Below are 18,535 nucleotides of genomic sequence, written 5' to 3'. Positions count from 1 at the left end.
AATTTTTGTAGTTAAAATTTCAAATTTATAGTTTACATATAAACATAAAGAACTCGGTCAATTACTTTCCAATAGCAATTGCATACACAATCTAATTAAGCCAGATGAAGTACTCATCCATCATTCTTAAATTAATTTTATACTTGGATCAAATGGGGTATTGTTTATTTATTTATTATTTTTAAGTGATTAAATTTATTTGACACATTTTCTATATAATTAGAGTGATTAATAGAAATTTACATGATCAATTTATGTAGCACTTTTGATACCTAGCATGATATCAACTTTTATAAAATATGTTCTTTCAAATGTGGTAAGTCATTTTATTGTTAAATTTGATCCTTTTTTAAATAGATGTCCAATCAGTTTTCGCACAAAAATTTTAAATTTGTGATCCTTATCTATGCTCAATCGCATAAAAAATGCGAAAAAACATACATCAACATATTAATGACAGTATAAAAAATATTTAAGATGTTTTTAGTTGATGATATTAAGTAATTTAATTTTGTATTTAGTTGAATGTAATGTAGTAATTTAACATTTAAGTTAGAAATTTCATGTTTTTAAGATAATATAAATATAAATTTATATATTTATAATGATCGTATCATAAGCACTTTAAGCCATCCTCAAGAAATGTTTTTAGATACAACTATAAAATTACAATTTATCTTGGCTCAACAAGTACAAAATGCCCATGCTTTAGCACTAGTGTTACGATTCCACAAATATGATCGAAACAAATCATTATATTAGCTATGCAGTTTTAGAAAAACACAGCAATTGTAACAAATAATCTACCAACATGGGTTGTGGTGCACTAGTGAGAGTGCTTTACCCATAACCAGAGATTTCGGGTTCGAGCCTTGAGTGTGGAGAAATTATTCTCATCATGTTTAGTAGTGTTTTCAACACTTCGCTTGAGTTTTGTATTAAGAACCCTACAAGAGTTTGAAACCATTAGCTATATCATATGGTACATCTAGTCAAATAGATTAGTATTTTTAAGGCTATGAATAATATGAATACAAAACTAATAATTTACGGTCGATTTAAAAAAAAAATCCCCTCCTTGTTTATAGTGCTATTAAACTTTTACCTATATAAGAGTTAAAAATTACTGTATATATTTAAATAATCTGCTTACTATGCTTTCGTAGACCGCGAAGCAGACAATATCTTAAATCAATCACACTACAGAACTTCCGTAGCGGATCAATCGTCGTTATTTTCCGGTCCCGTCTGTTCGCCGGCGATCGGAGATCGGTGAGATTCTCACGATGCTGAATTTCTTAAAAGGCGTCGTCAGTGGATCTGGAACAGGCCTCAAAGATCTGCCATACAATATCGGTGAACCTTATTCATCTGCTTGGGGCTCTTGGATTCATTACCGTGGCACTTCCAAGGTTCTCTTTGTTTTTCCTCTATTTATACACTCGAACTAATGTGATTTCGACGTAGTTTTGATCTCTTTTATGCTACGAGCTTAAAAATTGCTAGCATTTCTGTTTTGTTTTTTTTTTTTTAAAATCCCTTCCATAGATTGTGTTGTTCGTGTGCAGAGCGTTTGGCCATGAATACAAATTGGAGCCGTTTTTGATTGTTTGGGAGTAATTTGAAGTGAAAAAAAGTAAAAACAGTCTATTGGCTTTTCTCAAATTCCTGAAAATTCTGAAATTTAACTTCAAGTTGAATTCTAGAATTTTCCGGAATATCATTGCTAAACGTGTGCTTATTGTTTTGGATTGGGAATTTAGCATAACAATTTTGGCAATTGTCTCAATTGTGCTTATTGTTGATAGTATCTTTAAATATTAGATCGTGTGAGCCAATGGGTGCGGCCTAGTGGTCTTAGGTTCAAATTTTTGGACAGTAGGTGATTTATTTACATCTATCTTAGCCTTGGTGGACAAAATTACCAAGTACTTGTTGCTGTGCTGATGGGAGGTGGCATGTAATGGTATCTCGTGGAGTTAGTTGAGGTGACGGTTATCAAAACAGTAAAAATATAAGATTGTGTGATGAGGACTTGTTAAGGCAGTGGGATTTGAATTTCACATTCTAAGCGTTCTTCTGGGTAGTACATGGAAGCTTACTTGTTCTATATTTTCTCAATAGTCACTTCAGTATGATAGTTCGTAGAGGTGATTCTATCGTTCAAGGAATGTAGAGAGTTTTAAAAGAGTGTCAATGTGTGCTGTATAGCAATTAGCAATCATGCTGAAGAAGGATGGGCAAATATCAATGATTAAGACCCATTATTCACAATAAGAAGTGACCATTATTCCAGTGGGAAGAATCACAATATAACTGTTGAGGTGCTTTATCATAGACAAAAGAAGGTACCCCCCCCAAACCCAAAAAAAAGAAGAAAGGAAGGGAAACCAGGAGTACTAAGCCAGACATTGGAAGAGCTTATGATATCATGTGAGCTGAGAAGGTTTACATTTTGTAACAATTAAGATAGCTGCTGGGGATAGGTGGAGGAGGTGAATCAGGTACAGAACATCGATGTCAAAATTCTCTATATAGTAAATGAGAGTCATTTGGCTTCTTTGGTAGTTCCAAAGGACTGATGCGGTGACACGATTTCTCATATACTACATCTTGGTGATGGAAACATTGAGCAAGATGATATTTGAAGGGTTTTACAACCAGTAATGGGCAGGATATTGACAAGTCTCACACTTACCATTTGCAAATGATAAGTCAGTGTCTTCTTTATGCAAATGAATCTCAATTAACATATCTGAGACAAGTGATTACTGTGGTTCCAAGCAGTTTGTGAGAATCAATTTAAAGAGGTGTGAAGTTATCTAGGTCAGAGAGATGCACAACTTCAAACACAACTGTTATATTGCCTAGCTAAGTCATAGGAAGTGTCCTACTGCAATATAACACTTCCTAACCATTTTTGAAGGCATTTCAGGCTCCATGTTAACTGGCAAAAAAGTTGTCTCCACCCCGTCAATCAAGTGCTTAATATGCAGATCCTACAGAGAACGCAGGGTGTCAAGTGGCCTCCCTACTAAAACCTAGGTATGCCTCTTGGGGCAAAGAATAAGGAGTTGGAAGTGTGGAATGAGATTTTGGAGAGAAGTGAGAGGAAACTAGCAATATGGAAAGGTCAATATTTGTCTTTGGGCGGCAAATTAGCATTTATAAAATTAGTCATGGATGGCCAACCTACCTATACGACGAGTCTATTCCCTCTGGCCTCTACCAGGCAACATAGAGAAAAAAACCAATAAGGTAAGAAGAGTATTCCTATGGCAGGGTAACCACTAGAAGAAGGGGTACAATCTAGTCAAATGGGATAAGGTGATCCTTAGCAAAGAACAGGGTGGTCTGGGCATAAAAAAAGCTAGGTGCACACAATGAAAGTTTACTGGAGAAATGATTGTGGAGATTTTATTGTGAAGATATGGGCATATGGCTCTTTGGAGGAGATTCATTTCACAGATATGGCTCCAGGTACGGGCTCCTGAATAGCTGGATTACTGAGGTGACCGGTACATTTGAGTGTTCTATGTGGAAATAATTAGAAGCTTGTGGCTCTCTTTCAGTAATAACCTGAAGTACACAATTGATAACGGGAAAAAGATAAGTCTCTGGAACCAATTCGGGATTGGCGAAGAGAAACTGAAGACTACCTTTCCAGATTTGTACATTTTGAGCTTGCAACAGATGGACAAAGTGGCCCAAATATGGAGTTCTCATTGGTGGAACTTGATTTTTAGGAGGGCCCTAAATGACTGGGAAATACCAGTGTGACTGAATTGATGCAGGTCCTAAATGCTTTCCCAGGAGTAAATGCAGGTCCTGGTTTGCCAATTTTGAAGAGGCACAGTCAGGGGTCCTTTACTGTGAAATCATGCTAAAGGAGACTGAATTACAGTTACACAATGACAACTATCTGGCCTTGGAAACTGATTTGAAAGGTTAATATCCCTCTCAAAGTCTCATGCTTCATCTGGCTGGTGATCAGGAGAGTCTGTTTAACCCACGAAGTACTACAGAGAAGAGGTATATATATTTGCTCAAGGTGTTTTATGTGGGAGAAAGAGGCAGAGATAAATAGTCACTTATTCTTACACGACAGAACAACGGTAAATCTGTGAAACATGTTCTTATGTATACTAGGTATAAATTGGGTAATGCCCAGGACCTCCTTTGATTTGCTGAAAATTTGGGAACGGTTGGGGAGAAGAGGATCACAAGAAGACTGGTGGAGGAGCATTCCAACATGTATTTGGGGGACATTATGGAGAGAGAAATGAAAGAGGCCATGATGGAAAAGCCAGCATTCTCCAGAATATCAAGTTGAAGAGCTTTAGGGGTCGTTTGGTAGGGTGTATAAGAATAATGCTAAATAGAGTGTATTAGTAATGCTTGTATTAGTTATGCTTGCTTTTATTATGCAAAGATTATTTCTTTATGCATTATTTGATTTTGTGTATTAAAAATAGTATGCATTGAATAATTGTTTTTAAAAATATTTATTTACAAAAATACCCTCTATAAATATGGTGGAAAAGATGTAAAAAAGGTTTTGAGGGAATATTGAGTCTTTAACCATGCTAATGCATGCATTAAAACCCTTGCATTACTAATATATAGAAATCCATGGTATTAGTATACACGCCTCAATATACAATAGAGTGTATAACTAATGATACATAGACTAAAAAAGTGGATCAAACACGGTACTACTAAGATAAAAAGTTAATGCATGCATTATTTTTTCTAATACACTCTGGGAAACGATCCCTTAGTCTTTTGTAATTGTCGTGTAAACAAGGTATAGTGGGAGAGATAGATAGTTTTAGTTGATTTCATAGGACAATTGTAAAGTCTCATGTCTAAATTTGGTCTTGATGATACCCCCCGGGGTTGTAAATTCCACCCCATCAGTTTTTACCTGATGGGTTTTTTGGTCTGAATGTACAGTTACCATAATCAAATAAAATAATCAATTGTTTAGTGTTGCCTCTTTTGGAGGTGCTCATTAGAAAGGAAAAATATGTCTTAAATCCTTGATGATGATAATGAAGCACACATTAAGCGAGGCAAAACACAGAACATGTTTTGAGCCTCGCTTCAGGGCTTAAACGTGCCTTTGACAACACTGCTTAGCACCAACTATGTGCTATTTTGGTGTAATTTTCAGTTTTCCAGTATGCAAATTAGTTGGTTCACTTTAACCAGTTAGTTTTTGGTTCTCTCTTCAAACAGGATGATGGGACTCCTGTGTCAGTATTTGCTCTCTCAGGAAGTAGCACAAATGATGGACATCTAGCTGCTGGCCGGAATGGAGTCAAGAGACTTCGTACAGTAAGCTAATTATTGTTTGTAAATTATGAATTCATTGACACTTCACCTTACCTTACAATCAGAGTGTTACTTCTCATTTTTTTTTAGTTTATGGACATGGTTCGTTTCTAATTATTGGACTCCTTGATGCTAATTTCTTCTCCTTATGTTTTTCAGGTTAGGCATCCAAATATTTTGTCATTCCTTCACAGCACTGAAGCTGAAAATTTTGATGGTTCTACTGCCAAAGTTACCATCTATATTGTTACTGAACCTGTCATGCCCCTCTCTGAGAAGCTTAAGGAATTAGGATTAAAAGGTACCCAGAGGTATGAATTTACTGTGGTTCATTAACTTCTTACCATTCTATGCCTAAGATGGACCGATTACATGACTTACCTGAATTACCATAATGGTAGCATGAGTTAATTTTTGAGTAGTGTTATATCAAAATGCATAATTCCCCCAAAGCCTAGCTCAAGTGGCAAAAGGTGGAGGATTTGTGGCTTAGGTCGCAGGTTCAAGCCCCACACCATGCAAAGCGAAGCCCGGTATTTAAGTGGAGAAGGGTAGAGGGGCGGGCCCATTATCCACCGAGTTTAGAAGGCTGTGATTGGTCCAAAGGGCGGGTCACAGACGGATTTCTCGGTAATCAAAAAAATAAAAAATGCATAATCTTCAACTTTTAAGCCAATAGAATCTCCTAAGCTTCAAGAGTTTCAACCTGGAACTAATGTGTATTCGTTTTCCTGAATTTGGTATATATAGTTCATTCTAAGGCATCAATTTCATTTCCTTATACGCCCCCCTAGGGCTTCAGTGTAGTGGTAAGAGCATAGCACTTGATGCGTGGGTTAGACACATCTCACGAGCTCGAACTCTGCTGGAGACAAAAGCTTGGTAGTTAGGTGGAGAAAGTGGGGGGAGGTCATTGTACACCGAGTTTTGAACTGTCAGTCAGATGACTGTTGGGGATTTCTTGGTTATAAAAAAGATTTGAACATTGTAGGCTTGAATGGGTAATGTCAAGAACCACAATTCAACTGCTTCAGCATTGGAATAGAAATAGAAAGAGGAGAAAAAAGAATTTATGTCAGAACACAATGCCTGTTTGCATCTGGTGAACTGTAGGGAATAAAAAGAATGCTAGATATTATGAAGACAAAGCAAACCCCATACAACAGTTCAAGTCTAATTGTACACTTTTGTTTTTATTTTGGTGCAATGAGGTATTTTGTAAATGAAGCAGAATCAATACTCAGACTCTAAGAATCCCTACAAGATTAGAAAAGATTCTTCTTTTGGTTTATGCACTCATGTACATATATCAGCACTTGCTCACTGCTGTTGTTATTATACAATTATCTTCTCTAAAAGTAAAAAAGAAATTCTGAAGAACAAAGTGTTTATTGGGACTTGACACTGGTGTCTAATGATGTTTGGCTGAATAAAAATTGTTGGTTCTCCTCTTGGACTAGGATTACATTTTCAAAACTGTGAGGCATGACAAATCAAATATTTAAAACTTCCAAAAAATGTTATTCTGTCTACTGAGATTAAATTATTGGCCATGCCTACTCAATCTTGGCAATTCCTTCGTGTGTCTTGATAACTTAAGTGTCCTCACTCTGAAGCCATGCTGTATAGTGTTGAGAACTACAGTTTATTTTACACCTCATTTGATGGTGGCAGGGACGAGTATTATGCCTGGGGGTTGCATCGAATAGCCAAAGCTGTGAGCTTCTTAAATAACGACTGCAAACTTGTAAGTATGCTTTTGATAAAATTTCATTCGTTCTCCATTTTTACTGAGTGCATCTATTGAAGCTTCTTTAATATTAGTATAAAAATAAAATGTCTTGTTGTAGATTTGCTTATTGATGCTTCTTATGAATATCTAAATGGCTGAGCCATATCGATTTTTGGCGTTGCACATAGAAGTTGTGACACATAAGTTGGATCCTTAGTTTCATTATACATTCCTTAATGAATCTGAATGCTGAGCTTGGGCCAAGCATATCATGAAGCGTATACCTTTAAAGCCTGAAACATTTTTCTTTCATCTGCGGTGAAAGCTTCCATCTACTAGCTATTAAACTAGGGTTGGCCTGAATCTGATCCCTTGACATAATGGTTAGGAGATACTATAGTGTATCTTTTATGTCTATTACTTCTTTCGCCCTGGTATATGTTTGAGGTTATTTTATCTTCTGCTTGCAAACTTTACTGGATCACTGGAATATTTGATGGATTATTTTGAGTTGCATTTTTACTAATGCAGGTTCATGGAAATGTTTGTCTGGCTAGTGTTGTTGTTACGCAAACTCTGGACTGGAAACTGCACGCCTTTGATGTTCTTTCTGAGTTTGATGGACACAATGAATCTGCTGTTGGACCAATGCTGGTAAACTATGATTCGGAATTAACTCACTGGCAACATTTCTTTTCACTTCTATACCATACCAAACCTCATTTTCAACTGTGAACAATAGGATGGACAACTAACAGATTTTTATGGATCTCTATAGATGACACTTAAAGAAAAGATAGGAAAAATGAAAACCTACTTTTTGTTTTTCAGTTTTCGTTTTTCAAGGCTTACAGCATGACAAACTAATTATCCTTGAAACTATTTTTAATGTCCCTTTTAAGCTGAAGATCTGTATTTTCCTTTAGAGGATTCATATAGTCAAGCCCAACTGATTTGGGATTGAGGTGCAGTTGATTGATTTTTGATGCCATTCTCCAGTATCTCATGCTTTACTACTATTTTTCATTTTTCCTTTGTCACACAACAATAGTTCAATACAGGTTAATTGTTTATCTTTATCTGTGTGTAGCAATATGATTGGCTTATTGGTGCACAATACAAATCAAAGGAACTGCTGAAGTCCGATTGGACCACAATCAGAAAGTCTCCACCTTGGACTATAGATTCTTGGGGTTTGGGTAGGTCTTTCCTGTGTATCTGTTTTTTCTTTCTTTTTGATTGGTTTAGTTGTAGTCATTATTCAATGGTAATATAATGATAAGACTACAAAGTTTGGCTCTCTGTTTTCTGAGGTTTCACTATATATAATGATATAGATTGCAGTTATGGACCTTACCATATGTCACTGAGAGCGTTAAAATCTAAAATGCTTTAACGTTCAGCATTTCCCCTGCTAATGAAATGATTGCTTTTGCTGTAACTTTTCTCTTAGATATTATCAATGTTGTAATGCTTGAGTATTCATTATGGAATCACCATTTTCTGGATGCAAAATGGTCTGGAGAGCTTTTCGCTAATCTATCAAACGCTCCAGAGTTCTTAAATGTTCTTTTTCAACTGCAAATTAATCTTTTGATTCTGGGAATTGCTAGGCTGTCTTATCTATGAACTGTTTTCTGGCACCAAGTTGAGCAAAACAGAGGACCTGTGCAATACTGCTTCTATTCCAAAGGTATGCTGCAACATCACCGGGTTATTTGCTTCTCTATCACCTGTCTGATTATACTCTTCTTTATCTTCTGGTGGATTTAAAAAATTCATTTCATTTGCAACTGGCTTATTTTCCTGTCTCACAGTCTCTACTTCCAGATTATCAGCGTCTCTTGAGCTCTATGCCCCCTCGCAGGTTGAATTCATCAAAGCTTCTTGAAAATAGTGGTAATGTTTTTTGTTCAATTTTATTGTTTGTACATTAATTAAGTTCTTCTATGGACACTACTTTTCTCCTATTCTACTGTTGAACTGTTGTTTTCTCCTTGAATTTAGTGATTGAGGGTATTTATTTCACTAAGTTCTGGACTTCTTGTAGCAGATGTGAGTTAAATATACGTTTGAAATGTGTTATGTCACCATCTGCCTGTGATCGACATTTCAAATCCAAGGGTTCGATGCTGAAGTGGGTTTTATTCTCCACAAATAGCTAATCATTAGTCATCATGGATGATTCAGACAAAGCTTTTCAAAGCTGATCTATTTTTCAATTTTCTTCTTCCTCCCTAGTTACAACTCATGAACAAGAGGTCATTGTTGCTTCTTTTGAACCAGTTTTATGTGTTGTGATATATTCGTACGAAAGAATGATTGCGGAATTCTATAACACGCTAGTCATGATAGTCTTAACTCCAATTGCTATCTACTTCACTGAAGATAATCATGTCAATTTTCTGTACTTTGCTCGTCATTTTTGGTAGTCTAATTTGGTATACTTACCCCCTCACAAAGGCGTTGCCTTCTATAACTTTATCTTATACCTGGCTACATGTTAGTTTGCCACTTTTGTATTGATGCACCTTTTGGGTGGTCAATCAGGACGGATCAAATCGTAGCCTTTTGGTATAACTAAATGAAAGTAAAATTGCAACATAGATATTCGTGTAATACATATAGATGTCCATTTCCTTGTGTGTATTGTGCATTTCCAAGTTTCTTATTATTGTTTTTTTGATAAGATAATGGATTTCATAGGAGGCATCAAGAAGATGCAAAATTTACAGAGCATAGAAAAGTAAAAGACATTGTTAGCTCTATTACAAAAGGCTAATCTAATGTTAAGGAGCTAACAAATTCCAAAAAAGCTTCAGGGGAATTGATAGAGGAAAAATTTCCCCAGCTACAGAGAGTTGTTAAAATGCTAGCCCTGAGAATGTAGCTTGGGGAAGTGGTGCCTTCAAAGCATTTATTTTCTGTGTCTGTCCAGACACGCCAAAACATGCAAGCAGGGATCATTTTCCATACTTTCCTGATTGATTTTCCGATCTTCCATGAGCTCCAACTAACCAGTGCTTCCTTAATGCTATCTGGCATAACCCAATTTAGACCAAAAACTGAGATGAACATGTTCCATATGCCTGTGACTGCTGTACACATGAAGCATCTGTTAACAATGGGGATTTTCCAACTGATGTGGTAATCTTGGGTGAGGGAGGCTTCATGAAGGGTTAGCTAGCTAAAACAAATCACTTTGTGGGGGGGGGGGGGGGGGTACCTTGGTTTTCCAGATTAACTTCCATGTCCAATAAGTAGCATTTCATTTTGAGCACATAATGAATAGTATGCTCTGAACCTTCTTATGGTTTTATGTCCTCTATGAACCTTAATCTATCTTAACAGATCAAGCCATTTTGACTCATCTTAGTAGAATTCATTATGTGGAGCTAATGCTTGAGTCTCTCTTATTAATCTGATGCTGCTTCCATCACTCATTTTTCATGCACATTTATTGTTTTTACTCTTCTAGGATTTTGTAATTATCACTTTACCCTGGATTTATCTAGTCTTGTTTTTCTCTTTTTAACTGACTTGAAGTGATAATGTTAATACTCTGTCCAAAATATATCATTCACATGCTGGATCTTCACTAAAGATGCTAATCATGCATTGGCAGAATATTTCCAAAATAAGTTGGTGGAGACCATTCAATTCATGGAAATACTTAATCTCAAGGATAGTGTAGAAAAAGACACTTTCTTCCGTAAGCTTCCAAATCTAGCAGAGCAACTTCCTCGTGAAATTGTGCTGAAGAAGGTAATCCTTTTTTCTTGCATTACAAATACTAGCGAGTTAAATGAAGCAAATAGTTTTTTTTTTCTCAAAATAATTAAATTAATTGTACGAGCAAATCTAATATTTTCTCTTTTTGCAGTTGCTTCCTTTGCTAGCTTCTGCATTAGAATTTGGTTCAGCTGCTGCTCCTGCTTTAACTGCTTTGTTGAAAATGGGTTCTTGGCTTTCAACAGATGAGTTTAGTGTCAAGGTTGAACTCTTTTCTTGCTCTTCCCTTTTCTTTATCCCGAGATTAAGTACGTTTTTCTTCCAGCACAGTGATCACGTCTTCTTTTTGGTGTTTAGTTTCTGTTTTAACTTGTATTTTGAACTGTGGGCATCTATAATAGGTACTGCCTACAATCATAAAACTTTTTGCCTCCAATGATCGGTCCATTCGAGTGGGTCTTCTGCAGCATATCGATCAATATGGGGAGTCATTATCTGCAAAAATTGTTGATGAGCAGGTGTGAAAATATTAGATGAATTACGGCTATAATTTTTCAAGCATACCGTTATACTTATTGAGGGGATACCCTTAGTAATTCAGAATTTTGTAGCACTTGGATGGTATAATTGCCTGATAAAGCTTTTGATCAGGTTTATGCTCATGTGGCTACTGGGTTCTCTGACACATCTGCTTTTCTCCGGGAGTTGACACTTAAATCTATGCTTGTCTTGGCTCCTAAGGTGTGTACATCTTGCATATAGGTCCTTCACTTTTATTCTAACATTTGAGAACAAATATCTGGTTAACTGGCCTTGTTGTGTGGCACTTTACTGTATACCTGAACTAGAACATGCCATTGTATTTGATGTTTTGACTTTCCTCTTGGAAGTCTGGTTACTGATGTTCTATATGCATTGGTATTGATTCTTAGCATTACATGTGATGCTATAGTGCATATTGTTTCTTTGGTTGTTCATCCGTAACAATATCGTGTTTCGTAGTGATTGAGTATGTTGAAGTGTGTGACCGTCTCATTTAAAAGCTTGAGCTGTTATAGAGAGTTTACTTTTATTTACTTAATTATGTCCTTCAACACGCCTCCTCATGTGCAAGCCTATTTCTTTTTTATGAACTGCCGTGGAAATTCTTTTTTGATAATGGGTGAAGTGTGTACCATCTCCTCTAAAATCTTAAGCTAATAGAGAGAGTCCACAAATATTTATTTAATTATGTGTCTTCAAAAAAGTAGTTCCATAAAGTGTCCCTAGTAACACACTAACTAATGCATTTCCAAAATTTTATTGCAGCTCTCACATCGCACTATATCGGGATCTTTGTTGAAATATCTCTCCAAGCTACAGGTGTGAATCGTACATGCAAAACTAGTAGTTTTCTTGTGTATGATTATTTCTTTGCTTCATAGTGTTTGAAATATATATCAATCAACAGGGATTTGTCATACTGCAGAACTTATTCCTCTTATCTAGGCTTATTTGTTTGCTCCTTAGGTTTTAATTTTCTATTTATGGTGTATGTAGGTTGATGAAGAACCGGCAATTAGAACAAACACTACTATATTGCTTGGAAATATTGCTGGCTACCTCAATGAGGGGGTAAGGAACTGTCTTGGTTATCATACCACTTCAGAATTTAATTAAGTTATAATATTTAAATGTCTACTGGATTTTTATTAGTAAAAGAGTTTAAGATAGACCCTATCCTTCTCGATATGTGTTTTACTTCTGACATGATAATTAATGGTTTTTTTCTGCCCGTAGACAAGGAAAAGGGTGCTAATAAATGCACTCACTGTTCGTGCCTTGCGTGATACATTTGCTCCTGCCCGAGCAGCAGGTAACATCGTATATGCTTTGTATCCAACATTTTCTTACCAGCTAGTGATAATTTTCTTATTTGGTAGTTGGGACTGAGGTGTAGTTATTGTTGTTATAATTATAATTTTCTTGAGTTCAATATTTTCCTGAGATTTTTTATTGATCTTCTTCAAATTCCTGAGTCAATCTCTGCTTCCTCTTCCCTTTTTTGTTCCTTGTTCTGTAATAATGGATGTTAAATTTTATTTTGGCAGGCATCATGGCTTTGTCTGCTACCAGTTCTTACTACGACGTGACTGAGATTGCCACCCGCATTTTACCTAATATTGTTGTATTTACCATTGATCCAGACAGGTAATCTTCTCTTAAATAGTTGCACTTACTGTTCTTTGAAAACTTGTCCTTGTTAGGAGTTAGGACGTAAGATATCTGATATCACATGGAATCTGTTTATGCTAGTTTTCAGAAGATTTTCTTTCCAGGATCACTTTACATCTATGACTGAATCTCTAGTCAGGGTCTGCTGTATGAATCCTTACTATCCATCTTGCTGCATTTGACCCCATTGCATTCCAATAGTCAAAGGGACACTTTTTGGGATTGCTTTAGCTTCTATAAGAATAAGAAGTTTTTAAGCTTTGCCATTACTAATATATTCACAGTTAAGGAGCTTGCCTTTGCCAAAGAAGTAATGTTCAGCTGGGCTTTTGGAAAACGAAAAAGAAAGATGCACGGCATGGGATGTTGCGCCAGCCTCCACTTGTACTTATGTGGACCATATAGAAAGATAAATTGGAGAGCTTTTGAGGGAATAGAGAAGGATCCTGTATACTTGAGGAATAACCTCTTATCCCCTATTTCTTTTTGGTGCACCCATGAGATCCCAATAAGCATAGAAGATTAGGTGGTGTTTGTAGAAAACCATATATTTTGGCAAGGTTTGTATGTTTTGGTATACTTCTTGTATATGTGGATTTTTTTCTCTTTTTAGTAATGTTTGATTACTTTATTAAAAAAAAAAAAAGGAGTTTGCCTCGGCCCAAATAGATTTATACCTATGCACTTGGAACTCCATGGCTTTAGTTCTCTGTGGCTTTCGAACTTATTCGTTGATAGTAGGCCTCGGTTAGGCTATCGGATAGCTATGATTTTCAGAATCCTCATGGTTGACGGTTTGATAGATGCTTAGGCTGACAGATTCAGCTATCAAGCATGCCATGTTAACGGATTCAAACATGATGAGTTCCGTCGCTGTCTGGATGATTTATGTGCATTTCTGTATTGTAAAAATCTTTCAGCAAGTAAGAAATTGCTTGTAGCCATTAGTGAGGTGTAGGTTTTTTTACTTTGTGGAGTATATTGCTCGTCATTGTGTGGAAGTCAACTCAATTTACAGATAGAAGACAGGCAATCCTAAATATCTGCCATTTCTAATGTATTTGGAATCTTTCCCCTGCCAAAATGGCATCAAAGTTGTCTGCCTGGGCATCGTTCATAGTTTCTGAATCACTTTGTTGTGTTTGAATCACTTTGTTGTTTGGAGCGGATTAATTGTTGTGTTGTTGGAAAACTTTTTATGATTATGTTTGTGCATGTACTCTATCATCACTTGTTTCTTTTCAATGGAACAGTGATGTTCAATCAAAAGCATTCGAAGCAGTTGATCAATTTTTGCAATTAGTCAAGCAGCACCATGAGAAGGTATTTTAATGTATTCATTTTTATTTTGCACATTAGTTGTCCCAATTTTAGCTTTGAGTTGTAAAGCTTGCCTTTTATGAAGCTGCGTTCAGAGCTTGAGAACAATGGTTTTCTGCTTTTTTGAGTCATAAAACTTGGGGCATTATCCCTGTGGAGACAAAAACACTAGATTTTTCTTCCATCTGTCCAAGCCTTGGTTGACGGAGTTACTTGGTACCTGTACTGGTGGGAGGTTGCAGGTGCCTCATAGAATTAGTCGAAGAGGTACACACAAGCTTTCTGGACACCACGGTTATAAAGGAACTTGGGCATTATTTCCTTCATGGACCCCTTAAAGAATTATTTCCTAATATAATTGTCTGATATACAACCTGATGCGACAGTTGAGTATATTTGGAACCAGCAGGGGTGGATCTTTAATTTCAGGAGCTTTTGAATGGTTGGGAAATCCCTGGAATTGCTAATCTTTTTCATAACTTTAGAACAGTTTAAAAGGACCAACACAAAAGATGATAGATTGATATGGCAAAGGCAAAGTAAAGGCCATTACTCAGTGAAGTCATCCTACATAGCTCTTAATAATATTGGGTAACAGTCTGTTGAATGGCATTGGAAATCTGTCTGGAAAGTAAAAGCGCCTTTTAAGGTTGCCGACTATATGGAAAGAAAGACAGGCAAGGTGTTTTGAAGGAACAAACAGCTCTATACAGAAGACTAAGATGAATTGCCTTGCAAGAAGATCTTGTACATGATGTGGAGTCATTGTTAGATAGAGTCCTTATAAGAAGAACAAGGACATATTCTCTTGCTTACTTTGAACTGTAATGGTAGCTCGTAGCACAGCCTTTCTGCTTAAGATATATAATATTAGTTACCTTTCTCAAAGAAATACTTGAGGATTGTTTAGCATAAGTGGAAAGAGAAGGTAAATAGAGTATCTTGTGCCCATTGACATCATAAAACTGGGATTAGATGTGGCTTGAATATATTCTAGTACGGATAGAAGAAACGGTGTCTTTCTTCTTGTTAATTCATGTTATCATAAACTGAGCAGGCAGTGGAGTTCTGCCACTTCTTAGGTCCTTCCCGGCTATTAACTTTAAAATTAAGTAGTTTGTCATGAATCTCTCAGGCCTTCGGATACTCAACACTCGCGTATTTTTGTGTCAGATTAGAAATAAACATTTTCTTTATCCGGTTTATTTATGTGACAATGTTTGACTGGTATCGGAGACAGTAAGAATGAAAGAAAAACTTTTTGAGTTTTGGCACATAAGCTAAATATATTAACATGCCAAAAGTTACGTTACAATTTTGTGATTTTCAACATGCCATGTCATTCTTCTAAGATCATGTCATTACGAGTAATATGGGAACGTTAATAATTAAAGAGTTCTCAATACGGAGAGGTGTCTATCGCATTGGAATGAACCAAAAAGGAAAACTAACGTTTAAAATCTAAAGGAGGGAGTAAGTTACCCTTTTCTCAAAAAAAAAAACAAAGGAAAGGAGGGAGTACATTCTTTTTCTATTCGTAGTGCAGTGTGCAACTGGGTCGTATATACAATGCACACACGTACACATTAGTTACATGCGTATCAATATTCTTGTTCATTATGGTGTCATTTCTTCTACCATCACGTACCTTCCTTGATTCTTTGTACCATTCTTACTTGTGTTTCTTATTCTCTCCCTTGTGCATGTTATACTCATTTCTGTGTTGTCCTCTCTTAGACTAACACTGGATATACCAGCACCACAAGCATGGGAACTTCATCAATTCCTGGAAACGCGAGTTTGCTAGGGTATGTAAAAAATTGAGCATTTTATGTAGTCATTTTGTTGCTATTGTAAAAGTAACTGCTAGACATGGCATTTGGGCAAGCAGCTGCAACATAATCATTTTATCATCAGTTCCTTATAGCATTTCCCAATTATGCTTTATCTGAACTTGACTATAATTATCTCAAAATTTCTGTTACTTGTCAAGATATGAAAATTTGGACGGTGTTAGTGAAGCATTAAAAATATTTCCATCTCCCAAGTCCTAATTATTACTACGGGAATATTGTCAAGAACTGTTGAAGCATGTATTCGTCACGGTTATGGGAGCTCTGTCATTTAACTTCACTTCTACAGTTTTTATTTCCTGTAATATTTTCAGTAATATGGCCTTATTCTCATATTGCAGTTGGGCTATGAGCTCACTGACCCTTAAAGGCGGTAAATCCTCTGAGCAGGGTTCATATGCTCCAGCTAGCTCAAGCATGCTTCCTACTTCTGCAGTCCCCGATTCTAGCTCAAGTATGCAGCTTACCAATTTATATATTTTGTAATATGCTTCAGGGGTTGGCTGATAAAGATAATTCTCATGCTGCTTTGTTCAAATATTAATTTATATGCTTATGAAGAATTAACACATCTCCAACTTGATACTGGTTTCTGAATTCAACAGTTGCAGATAGTTCGAGTATAACACCAATTCATGTTAGCTCCAGCACAGATATGACAGATCAACATGTGCCAGTATCCCCGTCATTAAATGATGGATGGGGAGAACTTGAAAATGGTCTAGAAGGTCTTGACGGTGATAAAGATGGTTGGGACGATATCGAGCCCCAAGAAGAGCCAAAACCATCTCCCTTTCTTGCGAATATCCAAGCTGCTCAAAGACGTCCTGTCTCTCAACCAAAACCACAAGGTAATTACAATACCTGTAAACTATGTGTTCCTCTATAGACTTGTGCTCTTGGATTGTATTCAGGCAAGTCATAATAATTAAGTTACAAGTATAGCTTAGAGCCACACAGACATAGCAAATTGAAAATTAGATGAGGGCCGATAAACAAGGAGATTATATTGTTGCTGAAACTCTTAACTGTATTTTCGTCCATCATTTCTGATGGAAGTGAATTGCCTTGAGTCGCTAATAGATCAGTCTCATTTCTACATTGTTTTTTGTGTTCTAATTCTTACAATATTTCAGTTGCTAGTTTACGAGGAAGTATTAAAAATGATGATGAAGATCTGTGGGGATCAGTACCTGCTACTGCTCCTGCTCCAAGAACTAGTTCCCAGCCATCAAGCACTAGATCAAGTAGAACAGTTGATGATGATGAGGACCCATGGGGTGCCATATCTGCCCCGGCACCTTCAACAAAGTCTCTGAATGTGAAAAAAGGTGGATCACTAGATGATACTGACCCATGGGCTGCTATTGCAGCTCCTGTACCGACTTCTAAAGCTAGATCTTCAATTGGACGAGGCCGAGGAAACAAACCTACAGTTCCTAAATTGGGTGCCCAAAGAATAAACCGAACATCGTCTGGAATGTAAATTACACAATCAAGGGTCAACACTGAAAGAAGATTTCATGAGTCACTGTAAAATTTTCCCTCCTCAGGTAAGTAAAAGTACCAAAATGAAACAATTGAAAATTGTGTTTGTTTCTAGATTTTAATTTTTTTTTTTTGTGGAATTATCTTTTAAGATTCATGGGGGTATGGGTATAATTTTTACCCCCTAGTCTAGACACTGTATTCTTTTACACAAAACCATTGATGCAAAATTCTTTGTAGTTCATGAGAGTCGTTATATGCAGTTTCAACATTGAATTTTGTAGTTTTCTTTTCTGTTGGCAACTGAATCAGCATTTTCATCTTTTCATAATTGGGAACCACCACCACCTCTTTTTTAAAAAAAAAATAAAATAATCAATTGTCACAGTCATTATTGAATGCTAACTACGAGTTTGGCATAACCTTGTAACTTTAAAAAATTATCTGATACATACATACAAATAGTTTACTTAGAAGTTTTTTTTTTTTTTTTCCGATTCATATTAGAGCTTGATTAAATACGAATTCGCGCTGGAGAAGGGTGTTTTAGGATTGAATGCTGGAGTGTTTTTGTCCAAAAATAATTTCATTTAAAAAAAAAAGTGGCTAAGCATTAATAGTTTTAACAATAATGACGATTGACGGCAAATATTAAAATTGGTTAAAAATATTTGATAGCTGGTGTTAAAAATAGTTATTTGACCTTCTGAATTCTTATTTTTCCAACTTCATGAGTTTTTTTGAGTCATTGGATTCAAAAATTAATATTTGCACATATTTATTATATTTTCTAAAACACAGATACATGATGTAAATAAAAATTATTGAGTCCGACTGAATCGCAGCATTAATCGTCACC

General features: G+C 36.1%; 1 protein-coding gene across 1 annotated transcript; it reads left to right on the top strand.

Annotated features, from left to right (window-relative positions):
- The first annotated feature begins 1,193 nt into the window (after positions 1–1,193).
- Positions 1,194–17,932, top strand: LOC125831737 (uncharacterized). The gene is made up of 21 exons (XM_049510921.1): positions 1,194–1,412; positions 5,242–5,340; positions 5,497–5,648; positions 7,012–7,084; positions 7,601–7,723; positions 8,160–8,268; positions 8,683–8,762; positions 8,887–8,968; positions 10,695–10,834; positions 10,953–11,063; positions 11,203–11,319; positions 11,453–11,542; positions 12,110–12,163; positions 12,341–12,415; positions 12,581–12,656; positions 12,892–12,991; positions 14,269–14,338; positions 16,073–16,143; positions 16,530–16,642; positions 16,794–17,039; positions 17,325–17,932. Exons 1-21 carry the CDS (start codon positions 1,287–1,289, stop codon positions 17,672–17,674), a joined length of 2,457 nt encoding a protein of 818 aa, XP_049366878.1. The 5' UTR covers positions 1,194–1,286; the 3' UTR covers positions 17,675–17,932.
- Positions 17,933–18,535: the final 603 nt, after the last annotated feature.

Source organism: Solanum verrucosum, unplaced genomic scaffold, assembly GCF_900185275.1.
Source record: "Solanum verrucosum unplaced genomic scaffold, falcon-dt-bn FXZP01000049.1, whole genome shotgun sequence".
In the NCBI taxonomy this organism is placed as follows: domain Eukaryota; kingdom Viridiplantae; phylum Streptophyta; class Magnoliopsida; order Solanales; family Solanaceae; genus Solanum; species Solanum verrucosum.
Note: the sequence above shows the minus strand (reverse complement) of the source record. Positions and strands in the feature narration are given on the sequence as shown.